This window comes from Piliocolobus tephrosceles, chromosome 3, assembly GCF_002776525.5.
Source record: "Piliocolobus tephrosceles isolate RC106 chromosome 3, ASM277652v3, whole genome shotgun sequence".
NCBI classification, from domain to species: Eukaryota; Metazoa; Chordata; class Mammalia; order Primates; family Cercopithecidae; genus Piliocolobus; species Piliocolobus tephrosceles.
In genome coordinates, this window is record NC_045436.1 from 113,107,845 (window position 1) to 113,122,921 (window position 15,077).

Consider the following 15,077-nt stretch of genomic DNA (forward strand, 5'->3'; position numbering starts at 1 on the left):
ACATTTAATTATTTTTATTGTTTTCTACAGTTAATATTCATTTAGATGTACCCACATACTTACACTTAACTTTCTGGTATCATTTTACTTATGCCTTTAAGGCTTCTTTTAATGTAAACCTGCTGGTGATAAATTCTCTCCATTTTTGTTTTTCTGAAATGTGTTTATTTCATCCTGATTTTTGAAGAATATTTTTGCTGAGTATAGAATTCTAAATTGGCATTTTTTTCTTCACTTTGAAGATATCACTTCCCATTGTTTTCTTTCTTTCATTGTTTCTACTAAGAAGTCAGCTGTAAGTTTATTGTTTATTTAAACACAGTCTGTTCCTTTTTTTCCCCTTTTGCTTTAAGATTGTTTTTGTTTTTGATTGGTTTGTTTTAGCAGTTTTTATTCATTTCTGCAAATATTATTTTTTTATGCATGTAAGAATTCACTTGGAGTCTGAAGTAATGCTGCTTGAATCTATGGGAGTCTATGCCTGATAAGCCCATTGTCTGGACCCTGTAGATCTATGCCATTATTTGTATTTTTTTCCTCTTGGTTTTCTGCCATATCATCTTGTCTCCTTATATGCCTGGTTATTTTTATTGTATGACATGTTATATATGAAAAGTTGTACAGATGATGTACATAGTGATGCTATGAATGAGATTACCTTCCTCTAGAGAGCATTCATGCTTGCATTTGGTAGACAACTAAGGCATCCAGGTCAATTTAATCACATTAGAAAGAAGATTTGAAGCTAGACCTCAGGATCCCAAGGGCAGGTCTCCTTCCTGTTCACCCTTATTCCTGAGGCATAACCCTTTTCAGTTCCAACCCCAAATCTTGGGTATTTAGAAGAATGTCTGCCTGTCCCTCCACCATTGGGAACATTTTCTCATGAAAGCTTGACTTTTTGAGAAGTGCAGTGTACTATTTTTAATTAATTCTGTCCTTTTACTTTTGTTCTTGCAAACTTTTAGCAAGTCCATCTGTGAAAAACTCAGCTTCTCGTTCATTCAATTCTTCTCCTAAAAAGTCTCCAGTGCACTCGCTCCTAACTAGTTCAGTTGAAGGTTCAATAGGTTCCGCATCACAGTATAGGTCCGCCAAGCCTATTCATTCATCTGATTCTGTTAAAGGTAAGAAAGATCTGATATCATTGATGTGATTAATTGATTTCCTACACTACTGAACTCTTAAGTTCTTTTGACTCAGAATTAAGATTTTGTGTGCTGCTCTTATGTGTAAGCTCTAACTGATTCTGTGTAACTTAAACAGGTCTTATTTAAATAGAACAGCTATTGTGTACCATACGAGCCTTAGTAAATGTACATTGATATTATATGTAAACATTATCTCTCTTTTTCTCTAAATGAATAATGAACGTCTTTGCCTCTGTTTTATTAAAAGATTTTGGATCGTCTTTTAAATGCTGTGAGTTACTTTTCTTATTTACATTCTTTAAAATCATAACTCTTCTTCAGTCTCTGCTTTAGTCACTATAAGTGCATACCATACAAACTTTTCAAAATTTTCTCATTTTTAATATTTTAAGTTAGTTTGTTGTTTGATAAGACAAATGGAAAAAAATGTTTGATTTAGAATAAATGCCTGGTAAGTACGTGAGAGTTAAATATGTGTTGAATGAACTTGAAATATTTCCCATCATGTATGACAGTGACCAAACAACCCCGGTGTTCTATGACATCATTCCCTTTTGTAAGAGAGAAACTAGACAAAGTTGTATTATCATCAAGTTATTTCTTAGTCTTTTGAAATTCTATACCTTACACATTTCTAGATCCTAAAAAATACCTAATCACACATTAGTACATTTTTTACATCTTTTTTTCTGTACTTGTGTCCTCTTTCATCTCTTATGTTTCTAAGCTATTCATTTACTGTCTTTTTAAATTTTAAGTATAGAATTACTTTCCTGTTCTGTGGTGGGCAAGTCTGTGCAAACCTCCCCACAAAGACTGAGGAAGCTGAGAGGCTGAAGAAAGAGGCTGACAAATCCAATTTCTCAGAAAGAAACATTTAATAGGGACTTAAGAATGGAGCCATGTCTGTGCCTTTGCAACAGTCACACAAGGTGGTGGATCCTTGTACCACTATCCCCCCAGACGCAGGGCCTGTATACCATAGGTAAAGGGTATACATGCCTCAGAAAGGATGAACAGGACAGTTGCTGAAGGGTAGAATTTATGGCAGGTACTTGCTACCTACCATACAAGGAAACTGGAAATCTTGGATGCCTTCCTGGTTCTGGGATTAATCAGAAGTCAACTTAGCAGATTAGCATCCAAGATGGAGTTGCTTTGGCCTCCATATTACCTTTTAAAGCTGTGGTTATTGCAGGAATAGAGCAATACTGCTTGACACTTCTTCTCACCCCCAACCCCCCGCTTATTGTCATACTCATCAAACATATATTTTGTATTATTTATGTTAAAAACCTCTGGCCGGGTGCTGTGGCTCATGTCTGTAATCCCAACACTTGGGGAGGCTGAGGCGGGCAGCTCACCTGAGGTCAGGAGTTTGAGACCAGCCTGACCAACATGGAGAAACCCCATCTCTATTAAAAATACAAAATTAACCAGGTGTGGTGGCACATGCCTGTAATCCCAGCTACTCAGGAGGCTGAGGCAGGAGAATCGCTTGAATCGGGAGGCAGAGGTTGCGATGAGCCGAGATCCCATGATTGCACTCCAGCCTGGGCAACAAGAGCGAAACTCTGTCTCAAAAAAAAAAAAAAAACTCTCCAAGAAAATGTTTCTCATTCTCTTAAACTGAAGTAATTCCTAGATAATTGCCTTGAATGAAAAGGGTATTTTTTGATAGGAAAATTAGCCATTAAAAATATTATCAAAATTATGCAGCTAGGCAGGGATTAAGATCAAAATTTAAGTCTTCAGATTGCCAATTAAGTACTTTTAGAGGTTGACAAAACAGCACACTGGTAAGAGAATAGCTTACATGCTCCTAGGCCCTCTTTAGTTGCCGCTGCCACATTCGTTCTGGGTTCAGTGTGATCATGTTGGCATCCATGCCACCCTCTGCCATCATATAATACATTCCCGTTAGGTGACAGAACTGACATGGGCACTGGCCTCGCATACCTTGAAAATGGTGCAGTTTCTGTATAATCAGCAGTCCCGCTGAGTAGTTAGTGGAACTACTCAGGCTTGGTACGAAAAGCTGTCATTTATATTGCAGAATGTATCATGAAACTTGAAGTGTTCTTTTTACCCATCTTATTTAATATTATGTAGTTAAATAATGATACATCAGATTGGTTTGAACAAAATCAAATAGGCTAGCATTGCAATATTTAGATAAAACTCATTTTTCTCTGTTTTAAAATCATGTTTTAGAGTTTCCTTTAAGTGTTATAGCTCTTTTAGAATTTGTCATGAAAAAAGATCTCTTTATTTTAAAGAAAAATTGTTTAGCCTTTAATTGAAAGATTTCTAAAAGGAAATGTTGAATAGACTTTCAATATCACATCTAAGCAATTTTCTAATAGATTCACAGTCTCCGCCAATAGAAACAACAGGAAAAACATGCAGGAAGCTTCAGAACAGACTAGAAAGCTTGCAAACTCTGGTGGAAGATTTACAGATGAAGAACCAAGGTACAGTGTGTGTTTTTGAAGAGATCTGCCTTGCTCATTAGCATGTTCACCTTCCTTTCAGATTAAGCCTCCTGTCTATAGACCTACTGAAAGGGTATTGAGTTAGCAACTATAAACTGAAGTCTAAATATAAGGGTCTTAACCATTAATAGCCCCTGGATTAATTGTGTGACCATGGGTAGGTCACTCTTGCCCTGCTGTACTCTCTTGTCTAATGGGGATGACAATCCTGCTGGCCATGCCTTAGGAGTGGTTTTGAGGTTCTGAGTGGTTTTTCACATGGGACTTTCCCACACACTGTCTTTCTTGTTGCTATTAGGTCTGTAGACAAGCATTTATACGATAATAGCCTAGGCAAGAGTATAGTCAATAGCAAGGAAGCAAAATAATGGTATTTATTCTTACACAGGATTTAAATTAGCATAGCACTATAAGACACTATGGCACCCAATGAATCACAAAATAAAAAGAATCCACTTCTAAAAATGCTAAAACTGTTTGAATAAGAAACTGTTCTAATCTGCAGAAGACTGGCAGCTTTTTGGGCGTAAGTTCTAAGTACCATGAATATGGGGGAGCCTTCATGGTTCATACTTTTCTAACCCACATTCATGACTCTAGGGGCCTTTATCAGAGAGAAATGAATTTTGAAGTACATTTGTTATTCTATCTTTTCTATCCCTAGAAAACAATAAATTGCTGGGCAAAGGAAAATACATTTCTAAGAACAAATCTTCATAAAATAAACAACTTTGTTAGTAATAATAGTTGCTATTAACACTTAATTGAGCACTTCCCAACTGTGTGCCAGGCCTTGTACTCAGAGCTTCACTTACGTTTTTTTCATGTGATCTTCACAACAACATTGGGAAATGGGTACTGTTATTACAGCATTTGAAAATGGGGAAACTGAAGATAAAAGAATAGTCAGTAAATTCCAAGTCACAGTGAAGAGTAGAGCAAGGACTTGGCCTCTGCAATTTCTGACTCCACAATCCACGTGTTTTTAATATAGTAAGGCTTTAGCGAATTGTTGTTGAAGAAAATCCCAGGTCCCTGTGATAACCCAAGATTCCTATGTATATAAACATTAGGAAAAATATTTGGTTTTAAGTTTATTGTGAATTTGTGGGGTTTTAGCATTATTTTTTAAAATTTCAATAGTTTGTAGGGAGCATGTGGTGTTTAGTTGCAGGGAAAAGTTCTTCAGTGGTGATTTCTGAGATTTGGTGCACCCATCACCCAAGCAGTATACAATGTATCTTTTTTCCCTTACCCGCCTCCCATCCTTCCCCCCAAGTCCTCAAAGTCCATCATATTATTCTTATGCCTTTGCATCCTCATAGCTTAGCTGCCACGTATGAGTGAGAACATACAATGTTTGTTTTTCTTTTCCTGAGTTACCTTACTTAGAATAATGGTCTCCAACTCCATGCAGATTGCTACAAATGCCATTATTTTATTCCTTTTTGTGGCTGAGTAGTATTACATGGTTGTATACACATATATATACACACACACACCATGTAAATATATATATATACCATGTAAATATACATGGGGTGTGTGTGTGTGTGTGTGTGTGTGTGTATGGGGGAAGGATGAGATGGGTGAGGTATGTGTATATATATATATATATATATATAACGTAATACTATATATATATACACACACACACACCATGTAATACTCTCTATAGATAGATAGATAGATAATAATTTTCGTTCTTTTTTTTTTTTTGAGACAGAGTCTGGCTCTGTCGCCCAGGCTGGAGTGCAGTGGCGTGATCTTGGCTCACTGCAAGCTCCACTTCCCGGGTTCACACCATTCTCCTGCCTCAGCCTCCCAAGTAGCTGGGACTACAGGCACCCGCCACCATGCCCAGCTAATTTTTTGTATTTTTAGTAGAGCTGGTGTTTCACCGTGTTAGCCAGGATGGTCTCGATCTCCTGACCTAATGAGCCACCCGCCTTGTCCTCTGAAGTGCTGGGATTACAGGCATGAGCCATAGCGCCCAGCCTAATTTTATTTATCCACTAGTTGGTTGATGAGCGTTTAGGCTGGTTCCATATTTTGGAGATTGTGAATTTTGCTGCTATAAACGTGTGTGTACAAGTGTCTTTTACACATTATGACTTCTTTTCCTCCAGTAGTGGGATTGCAGCATCAAATGGTAGTTCTACTTTTAGTTCATTAAGAAATCTCTGTACTGCTTTCCATAGTTGTTGTACTAGTTTACATTCCCACCAGCATTGTAAAAGTGTTCCCTTTTTACCACATCCACAACCAACATCTGTTGGTCATATTTTTCACTTATGTCATATTTTTAAATTATGACCATTCTTGCAGGAGTAAGGTAGTATCACATTGTTTTGATTTGCATTTCCCTGATCATTACTGTTGTTGAGCATTTCTTCATATGTTTGTTGGCCATTTGTATATCTTCCTTCCTTTGAGAATTGTCTATTCATATACTTAACCCACTTTTTAATGGGATTATTTGTTTGTTTTTTTCTTACTGATTCGATTGAGTTCCTTGTAGATTCTGGATATTAGTCCTTTGTCAGATGCACAGTTTGCAGATATTTTCTCCCACTCTGTGGGTTGTCTGTTTACTCTGCTGCTTATTTCTTTTGCTATGCAGAAGCTTTTAAATTTAATTAGGTCCCATCTATTTATCTTTGTGTTTGTTGCATTTGCTTTTGGGTTCTTGGTCATGAACTCTTGTCTAACCCAATATCTAGAAGAGTTTTTCTGATGTTATCTTCTAGAATTTTTGTGGTTTCAGGTCTTAGATTTAAGTCTTTGACCCATCTTGAGTTGAAGTTTCATTCTTCTACATGCCACTTGCCAATTATTCCAGCACCACTTGTTGAATAGGGTGTCCTTTCCCTACTTCATGTTTTGTTTGCTTTGTCAACGATCAGTTGACTGTAAATATTTGGCTTTCTTCCTGGGTTCTCTATTCTGTTCCATTGGTCTATGTGCCTATTTTTATACCAGTACTGTGCTGTTTTGGTGATGATAGCCTTGTAGTATAGTTTGAAGTCAAGTAATGTGATGTCTTCAGATTTCTTCTTTTTGCATAGTCTTGCTTTGGTTATGTGGGATCTTTTTTTTTGTTCCATATGAATTTTAGGAATGTTTTTTCCAGTTCTGTGAAGAATGATAATGGTGTTTTGATGGGAATTGCATTGAATTTGTAGATTGCTTTTGACAGTATGATCATTTCCGCAATACTGATTCTACCTATCCACGAGCATGAAATGTGTTTCCATTTGTGTGTGTTATCCATGATTTCCTTCAGCAGCATTTGTAGTTTTTCCTGTAGAGATTGTTCATCTCCTTGGTTAGATATATTCCCAAGTATTTTATTTTTCTTGCAGCTGTTGTAAAAGGGGCTGGGTTCTTGATTTGATTCTAAGCTTGGTCATTGTTGGTGTATAGCAATGCTACTGATTTGTGTACGTTGATTTTGTATCCTGAAACTTTACGGAATTCATTTATCAGATCTAGGAGCTTTGTGGATGAGTCTTTAAGGTTTTCTAGGCATAGGATCATGTCATCGGCAAACAGCAATAGTTTGACTTCCTCTTCAATGAAGGATGCCCTTTATTTCTTTCTCTTGTCTGACTGCTCTCACTAGGACTTCCAGTACAATGTTGAATAGCAGTGGTGAAAGTGGGCATCCTTGTTTTGTACAAGTTCTCACGGAGAATGCTTTCAACTTTTCCCCTTTCAGTATAATGTTGGCTGTGAGTTTGTCATAGATGGTTTTGGTTACCTTGAGGTATGTCCCATCTGTGCCGATTTTGCCAAGGGTTTTCATTATAAAGCAATGTTGGATTTTGTCAAATGCTTTCTCTGCATTTTTTGAGATGATCATATGATTATTGTTTTCTTTTTTTTTTTTTTGGGACGGAGTCTTGCTCTGTCGCCCGGGCTGGAGTGCAGTGGCCGGATCTCAGCTCACTGCAAGCTCCGCCTCCTGGGTTTACACCATTCTCCTGCCTCAGCCTCCCAAGTAGCTGGGACTACAGGCGCCCGCCACCTCGCCTGGCTAGTTTTTTGTATTTTTAGTAGAGACGGGGTTTCACTGTGTTAGCCAGGATGGTCTCGATCTCCTGACCTCGTGATCCGCCCGTCTCGGCCTCCCAAAGTGCTGGGATTACAGGCTTGAGCCACCGCGCCCGGCCGATCATTGTTTTCAATTCTGTTTGTGTGATGTATCACATTTATTGACTTGAGTATGTTAAACCATCCCTGTATCCCTGATATGAAACCCACTTAATCATGGTGTTTTATCTTTTTGATATGGTACTGTATTCAGTTAGCTAGTATTTTGTTGTGGATTTTTGCATCTATGTTTAACATATTTATATGTAGTGTAGTGGTGCAATCTCAGCTCACTGCCAGCTCCGCCTCCCGGATTCACGCCATTCTCCTGCCTCAGCTTCCCAAGTGGCTGGGACTACAGGCACCCGCCACCATGCCCGGCTACTTTTTTGTATTTTTTAGTAGAGACAGGGTTTCACCGTGTTAGCCAGGATGGTCTTGATCTCCTGACCTCGTGATCCGCCCACCCCGGCCTCCCAAAGTGCTGGAATTACAGGTGTAAGCCACTATGCCCAGCCATGTCCGGCTCATTTTTGTATTCTTAGTAGAGATGGGGGTTTCATCATGTTGGCCAGGCTGGTCTCGAACTCTTGACCTTGTGATATGCCCACCTTGGCCTCCCAAAGTGCTGGGATTACAGGTGTGACCCACTGTGTCTGGCATCATCATGGATATTGGTCTGTAGTTTTCTTTTTTTGTTATGTCCTTTCCTGGTTTTAGTATTAGGGTGATACTGACTTCATAGAATGTGTGGATTTTTGCATCTATGTTCATCATGGATATTGCTCTGTAGTTTTCTTTTTTTGTTATGTCCTTTCCTGGTTTTAGTATTAGGGTGATACTGACTTCATACAATGATTTAGGGAAGATTCCGTATTTCTCTATGTTTGAAACAGTTTCAGTAAGATTGGTACCAGTTATTTTTGAATGCCTGATAGAATTCAGCTGTGAATCCATCTGGTCTTGGACTTCTTTTTGCTGACATTCTTTAAAGTACTGTTTCAATCTCACTACTTGTTATTAGTCTCTTCAGAGTTTCTGTTTTTTTCCTGGCTTAATCAGGAGGGTTATATGTCTCCAAGAATTTATCCATCTCCTGTAGATTCTCTAGTTTGTGCATATAAAGGTGTTCGTAGTAGCCCTAAATGATCTTTTGTATTTCTGTGGTATAAGTTGTAAAATCTCTGATTTCATTTCTAATTGAGCTTATTTGGATCTTCTATCTTCCTTTCTTAGTTAATATCACTAATGGTCTAATAATTCTATCTTTTTAAAGAACAAACTTTTTATTTCATTTGTCTTTTGTATTGTTTTTTATTTGTTTATTTCAATTTCATTTAATTCTGCTGTGATCTTTGTTATTTCTTTTCTTCTGCTGGGTTTGGGTTTGGTTTGTTCTTGTTTCTCTAGTTCCTTGGGTGTGACCTTAGAGAGATTATTCAATTTCCATGTATTTATATAGTTTAAGGGTTCCTTTTGGAGTTAATTTTCAGTTTTATTCCTCTGTGGTCTGAGAGAGTACTTCATATCATTTTGATTTTCTTAAATTTATTTAGACTTGTTTTGTGGCCTATCATATGATTTATCTTGGAGAATGTTCCATGGGCTAATGAAAAGAATGTATTGTTGTTCTTTTCATTGGTTGTTGGGTAGAATGTTCTGTAAATATCTGTTAAGTCTGTTTGTTCTAGGGTATAGTTTAAGTTCATTGCATTAAGTGCATTTTGTTTTTGTTTTATGTTTTTTTTTTGCTGTTGTTGACTTTCTGTCTTGATGACCTGTCTAGTGCTATCAGTGGAATATTGAAGTCCTCCACTATTATTGTGTTAGCATCTATCACATTCTTAGGTCTGGTAGTAATCATTTTATAAATTTGGGAATTCCAGTGTTAAGTACATATATATTTAGGATTGTGATATTTTCCTGTTGGACTGATCCTTTATCATTATATAATATCCCTCTTTGTCTTTCTGAACTATTGTTGCTTTAAAGTATGTTTTGTCTGATATAAGACTAGCTACCCCTGTTCGTTTGTGGTATCCATTTGCATGGAATATCTTTTTCCATCCCTTTACCTAAGTTTATGTGAGTCCTTGTGTATTAGGTGAGTCTCTTGAAGACAGCAGATACTTGGTTGGTGGATTTTTATCCTTTCTGCCATTCTGTATCTTTTAAGTGGCACATTTAGGCCATTTACATTCAATGTTAGTATTGAGATATGAGGTACTGTTTTGTTCATCCTACTAGTTGGTGCCTGAATACCTTGGGTTTTTTTTTCTTTGTGTTATTGTTTTATAGGCACTGTGAGATTTATGCTTTAAGATGGTTCTATTTTGGTGTGTTTGGAGGTTTTGTTTCAAGATTTAGAATTCCTTTTAGCATTTTTTTAGTGATGGCTTGGTACTGGGGAATTCTCTCAGCACTTTTTTTTTTCTTTTTTTTTCTCTGCAAAATACTTAATCTGTCCTTCATTCATGAAGCTTAGTTTTGCTGGGTACAAAATTCTTGGCTGGCAATTACTTTGTTTGAGGAGGCTAAAAATATGACCCCAATTCCTTCTGACTTGTAGGGTTTCTGCTGACAAATCTGCTGTTAATCTGATAGGTTTTCCTTTATAGGTTACCTGATACTTTTGCCTTGCAGCTCTTAAGATTCTTTCCATCATCTTGACATTAGATAACCTGATGACCATGTGCCTAGGTGAAGATCTTTTTGCAGTGAATTTCACGGCTATTCTTTGAGCTTCTTGTATTTGAATGTCTAGATCACTAGTGAGACCAGGGAAATTTTCCTCAATTGTTCCCTCAAATAATTTTTCTAGACTTTTAGATTCATTTTCTTCCTTATGAACACCAATTATTCTTGGGTTTGGCTGTTTAACATAATCCCAGACTTCTTGGAGGCTTTGTTCAATTTTATTAAATTATTTTTTCTTTGTCTGATTAGGCTAATTTGAAAGCCTTGTCTTCGAGCTCTGAAGGTTTCTCTTCTACTTGTTCTAGTCTATTGTTGACATTTTCCAATGCATTTTATATTTCTATAAGTGTGTCTTTCATTTCCAGAAATTGTGATTGTTTTTCTTTATATTTATTTCTCTGGAGAATTTTTCATCCATATTCTGTATTGTTTTTTAAATTTCTTTAAGTTGGTTTTTACCTTTCTCTGGTATCTCCATGAGTAGCTTAATCAACCTTGTGAATTCTTCATCTGGCAATTCAGAGATTTCTTCTTGGTTTGGCTACATTGCTGGCAAGCTAGTATGACCTTTCAGGGATGTTATCGAACCTTGTTTTGTCATATTTCCAGAATTGCTTTTCTGATTCCTTCTGATTTGAGTAAACTATTTCAGTGGAAAAACCTGGAACTCAAGGTTCAGATTCTTTTGTCCCACAGGGTGACCCCTTAATGTGGTATCCTCCCCAAGGCCCAAGGGATAGGCCTTCCTGAGAGCTGGACTGCAATGATCGTTATTGTTCTTGTGCTTCTAGCCACTGAATGGGTCTACCAGGCTCAGGGTTGGTGCTGGGAAATGTCTGCAAAGAGTCCTGTGATGTGATTCATCTTCAGGTCTCCCAGTCGTGGATACCAGCACCTCATCTGGTAGAGGATGTAGGGGAGTAAAGTATACTCTGTGAGAGTCCTTGGTTATAGATATATTTAGTGTCCTGGCTTTATCAAATACTGGTTTTGCTAGCAGTGGTATATTCACATGGACAGACTCAGGACCTCTGGGTAGCCAGAATGTTGCAGGCAGTGGAATTAGCTGCCGCTTTCTCCTTCCTTCGTACAGGGTTATTCTATCATTTCTATCATGAGTTACTATAATGTCCTGAGTTCGCTGGCCTCCAGCCAGGAGGTGGCACTTTCAAGAGAGCACAAGCTGTGATAGTAGACAGGGGAATATAAGCCTGCCCTAAGTCGGCCAGGATAAGTATTTGGGTTTGTCAGGTAATGTGTGGGGCCATCAAGCTCTCAATAGTTTGTGTGTTTTGTGATCAGCTACCAGTGCAGGTTAAAAAATACCATCGGATTAGGGCAGAGTTAGGTGGGTCTGAGCTCAGACTCTCCTTGGGTGAGGCCTGCTGTGGCCACTGTGGGGTATGCGTGGTGGTTCTTGGGCCAGTGGGGTTATGTTCCAGAGGTGAATTGGCTGCCTCTTTTGCCAAGGAAGTTGGGGAAAGCCTGTGCAGTAGGCCTCACCTAGCCTCCCACACAGTTGGCAAGGCCAATCTTGCTCCCACCATGCCCTTCTAACAGCGCCAGTGTCTCCAGGCAGCCAGTGCAGGGCAGTGGTTGGGGGTTGCAGGCAGATCAGACCTTCCCCCTGTTATAAACTTCCCCACTGAGAAAGCAAGTATGGCTTTCAGGTCTCACCTGCACCTTCTTCTCTGCCCACACTGTCAGCAGTGGCTTCTGTGTTCCTTTCTGTAGCATTTCCCTTTCACCACCCAGATTCTGCTCAAAAGAGTTTGTGCCCAGTTGAAATTATTACAGAGTTCAGTTGGAAGCTTCTTTCACTCTGTGACCACTCCCAAATTCTGCCAGCCACCTTCCCCAAGGGCCCCTGTGAGATATAGTTAGGGATGGCTTCCCTGGGCTCAAGCTGGAGAATGGGAGTGCCTCTAAGGCCCCTCCCACTGCTCCTTCTACTTTTATATTTTGCACTAAATTTGTTCCAGTTCTAGGTAAGGTTAAATCCTTCTCCCGTAATCTGGATTTTCAGGTTCCCCAATGGGGTATATGTTGAGAGGCAGGATTTCCCCCTCTCACACTTTGGAAACTCACAGTTTTTTACCTGTCTTGTGGAATTGGCAGTGGCATGCTGCTTCTTTTAAAGGATCTGTAAATTCTTTTGGTTTTCCTGTTATGTTCCTGCAGTGGCTCTTGGAGCAAAAGTCAACGGTCTCCACACGTTTCTCTGTCCATCCAAGTTGGGGCTGCATGTCAGCCCTGTCTCCTATCTGCCATCTTCCTCTCCACATCTATTGTGAGTTTTTTGAAGGAAGATGCATTATCTTATTGATCATATTTTTATTCGCACCATGACATATGTTTCTGAGTTTATCCGATGTATGCCACCAAATAATAATCCACATGGAAGACATATATTTGTTTACAAAATAAAAAGACCTTTTTGCTGAATGCAGTGTCTGGATGGGACACCTCTTGAAAATTCTAAAACAAGTATTTTTAGGGGGAATTTTGGGAGGACTGTCAAAACTTGAAGTGCATTTACGCTTTGACCCAGAAATTTCACTTCTGGCAATTTATTCTATAAAAAATGATTGTACAAATGCACAGAAGTGTTTATACAAAAGCATTTATTATAAGAAAGAAAAAGAAAGAAAGAAAGAAAGAGAGAGAGAGAGAGGAAGGAAGGAAGGAAGGAAAGGAAGGAAGGAAGGAAAAGGATGTAACCTTTTTTAGTCTGTTTACTAACATTCTAATAATTTGCATAATGAAATATTAGTAAATACTATGCAGTTACAACACAACATAAGCTGAACTGGAAAATTATTGACATTTTGTTATATGAAAAAAGGAAGCTACTGAACAATCTATACCATATATTTTCATTTGTGTAAAGAATAAAACATATGCACATGCATGTATATGTGCAGATATTCAACAAATTGCTGGTAATGACCTCTCAGGCGGAGGCAGATTCCAGCAGATGGAGGGAGCAGAGGCAAAGACTGACCTTCATCTTTCTTTGTGTCCTTCTGAGGTGTTTGAATTATTTATAATTAGTATTACTTTTACAATTCTCATGCCCATTTAAAACAACTGAGGCTGGGCACAGTGGCGTATGCCTGTAATCCTGACACTTTGGGAGACTGAGGCAGGAGGATTGCGTGAGGCCAGGAGTCTGAGACCACCCTGGGCAACATAGAGAGGCCCTGTCTCTACAAAATAAATAAGTAAATAAAACATCTGAACCACTAAAGATTCACCCTTAGCTCTCTTCCATAACACCAACCTTTTCAAAAATATGCTACATCACGATTTTTTAAGAATGTCTTGAGCTCAGAACATGTCTATTCTATATTAACAAGCTAATCTTTTAAGTAGCACATTATAGAATTACAGCCTGAGTGGATTTTGTTATTCTAACTGTTTTATCAACATTTTCAGTGATGTCTTCAATGATCAGAAATCAAGAAAAGAGGATACAGAAAGTAAAAGACCAGGAAAAAATGTTACTAAAATGACTCGTTGCTTGCCTATTCTTTACAGAGGAATGAGGCCCAATTAATTGTGGTGTTACTTGTAATTAGTGCCCTGTGTACTTTTTCTTTTTATGTGAAAATTTAATAAAAGATGCCCTGTCTTGTAAACTCTATTTTTAAATAAACTATTCTTGAATCCCTCATGGTAAAACTTCAAACATCTACTAGCTAGTATTTATACATTATAACAGTTAATACCTATAAAGTATTCTTATGTAATAAAGTATTATAATTACCTTATAAGGTAATTAATCATAAGATATAATTTGTGCTTATTCAAATATGCTGGAATAATTGTAGTTTTTTATTGTTGTTACTGGTCCCAAGACAATAGAATCTATTTTATTTTATTTTATTTTATTTTATTTTATTCTACTTAAATTTTAATTTAATTTAAGTGTTTTATTCAATCTAATGTAGCTTTAAAAAATTGCTGGGGGAAAAACTACTTTCACATGAAAGTGAAAGATGTGGTGTAATACCAAGGACAGAGGACAAACTTTAGCATACTAACAGGGACTCATTTTGTGACTATGAACTCACTGTTCTGTCAATATCAGTGAGGGTAAACAGATAACCAAACATCAGGGCCCCCAGTCAAAACTTTTACAAAAGTTTCCCTTTTTTGCTTATTAATAATAGTAAAGAAAGAAAACGATTTTGTTACTCTTTAGCAAGTTGGTAACTTCTAGATTATATCTATTCAGTCTGCTTTAATTATATTTTAATAAATTAGGGGGGTTTATATGTGAACCAAATAAAATGAGAGAAGAACAGATACAAAAATGAATCCGTTGTGTCAAAACATTAGGGACAATGTGGCAGATGGCTAGCTGTCCAAAACAAATCTTATGTTCCTGTAGTATAATCTGGAATTGTCACTGAGAAACAGCTGCCCAGCAAGAGTCTCTATTTCCCAATCCTGCCTCCCCTTGTATGTGGGTGTGGCCTGAGGGTTCTCATTAACAGAATGTGGACAGAGCAATATGTGGCACTTTCAGATCAAAGTATTAACATGCATGGGTGTTCTTCCTCACTTTATTTTCCCCTCCATGGGCTGGATGCAGAAGACAGGAGGGTTATAGGGGATGGTAGAGCCACAGGGC

At 37.9% G+C, this 15,077-nt stretch overlaps 1 protein-coding gene across 1 annotated transcript in view; it reads left to right on the forward strand.

The window, feature by feature from the left end:
- Positions 1-14,079, forward strand: part of CCDC158 (coiled-coil domain containing 158) — a 101,865-nt gene extending 87,786 nt beyond the window's left edge. The window contains exons 22-24 of the mRNA XM_023222577.1: positions 969-1,127; positions 3,518-3,625; positions 13,877-14,079. Coding sequence (XP_023078345.1) covers positions 969-1,127; positions 3,518-3,625; positions 13,877-13,953 — 344 coding nt within the window. The 3' untranslated portion in view covers positions 13,954-14,079. The remainder of the gene's footprint in view (positions 1-968; positions 1,128-3,517; positions 3,626-13,876) is intronic.
- Positions 14,080-15,077: the final 998 nt, after the last annotated feature.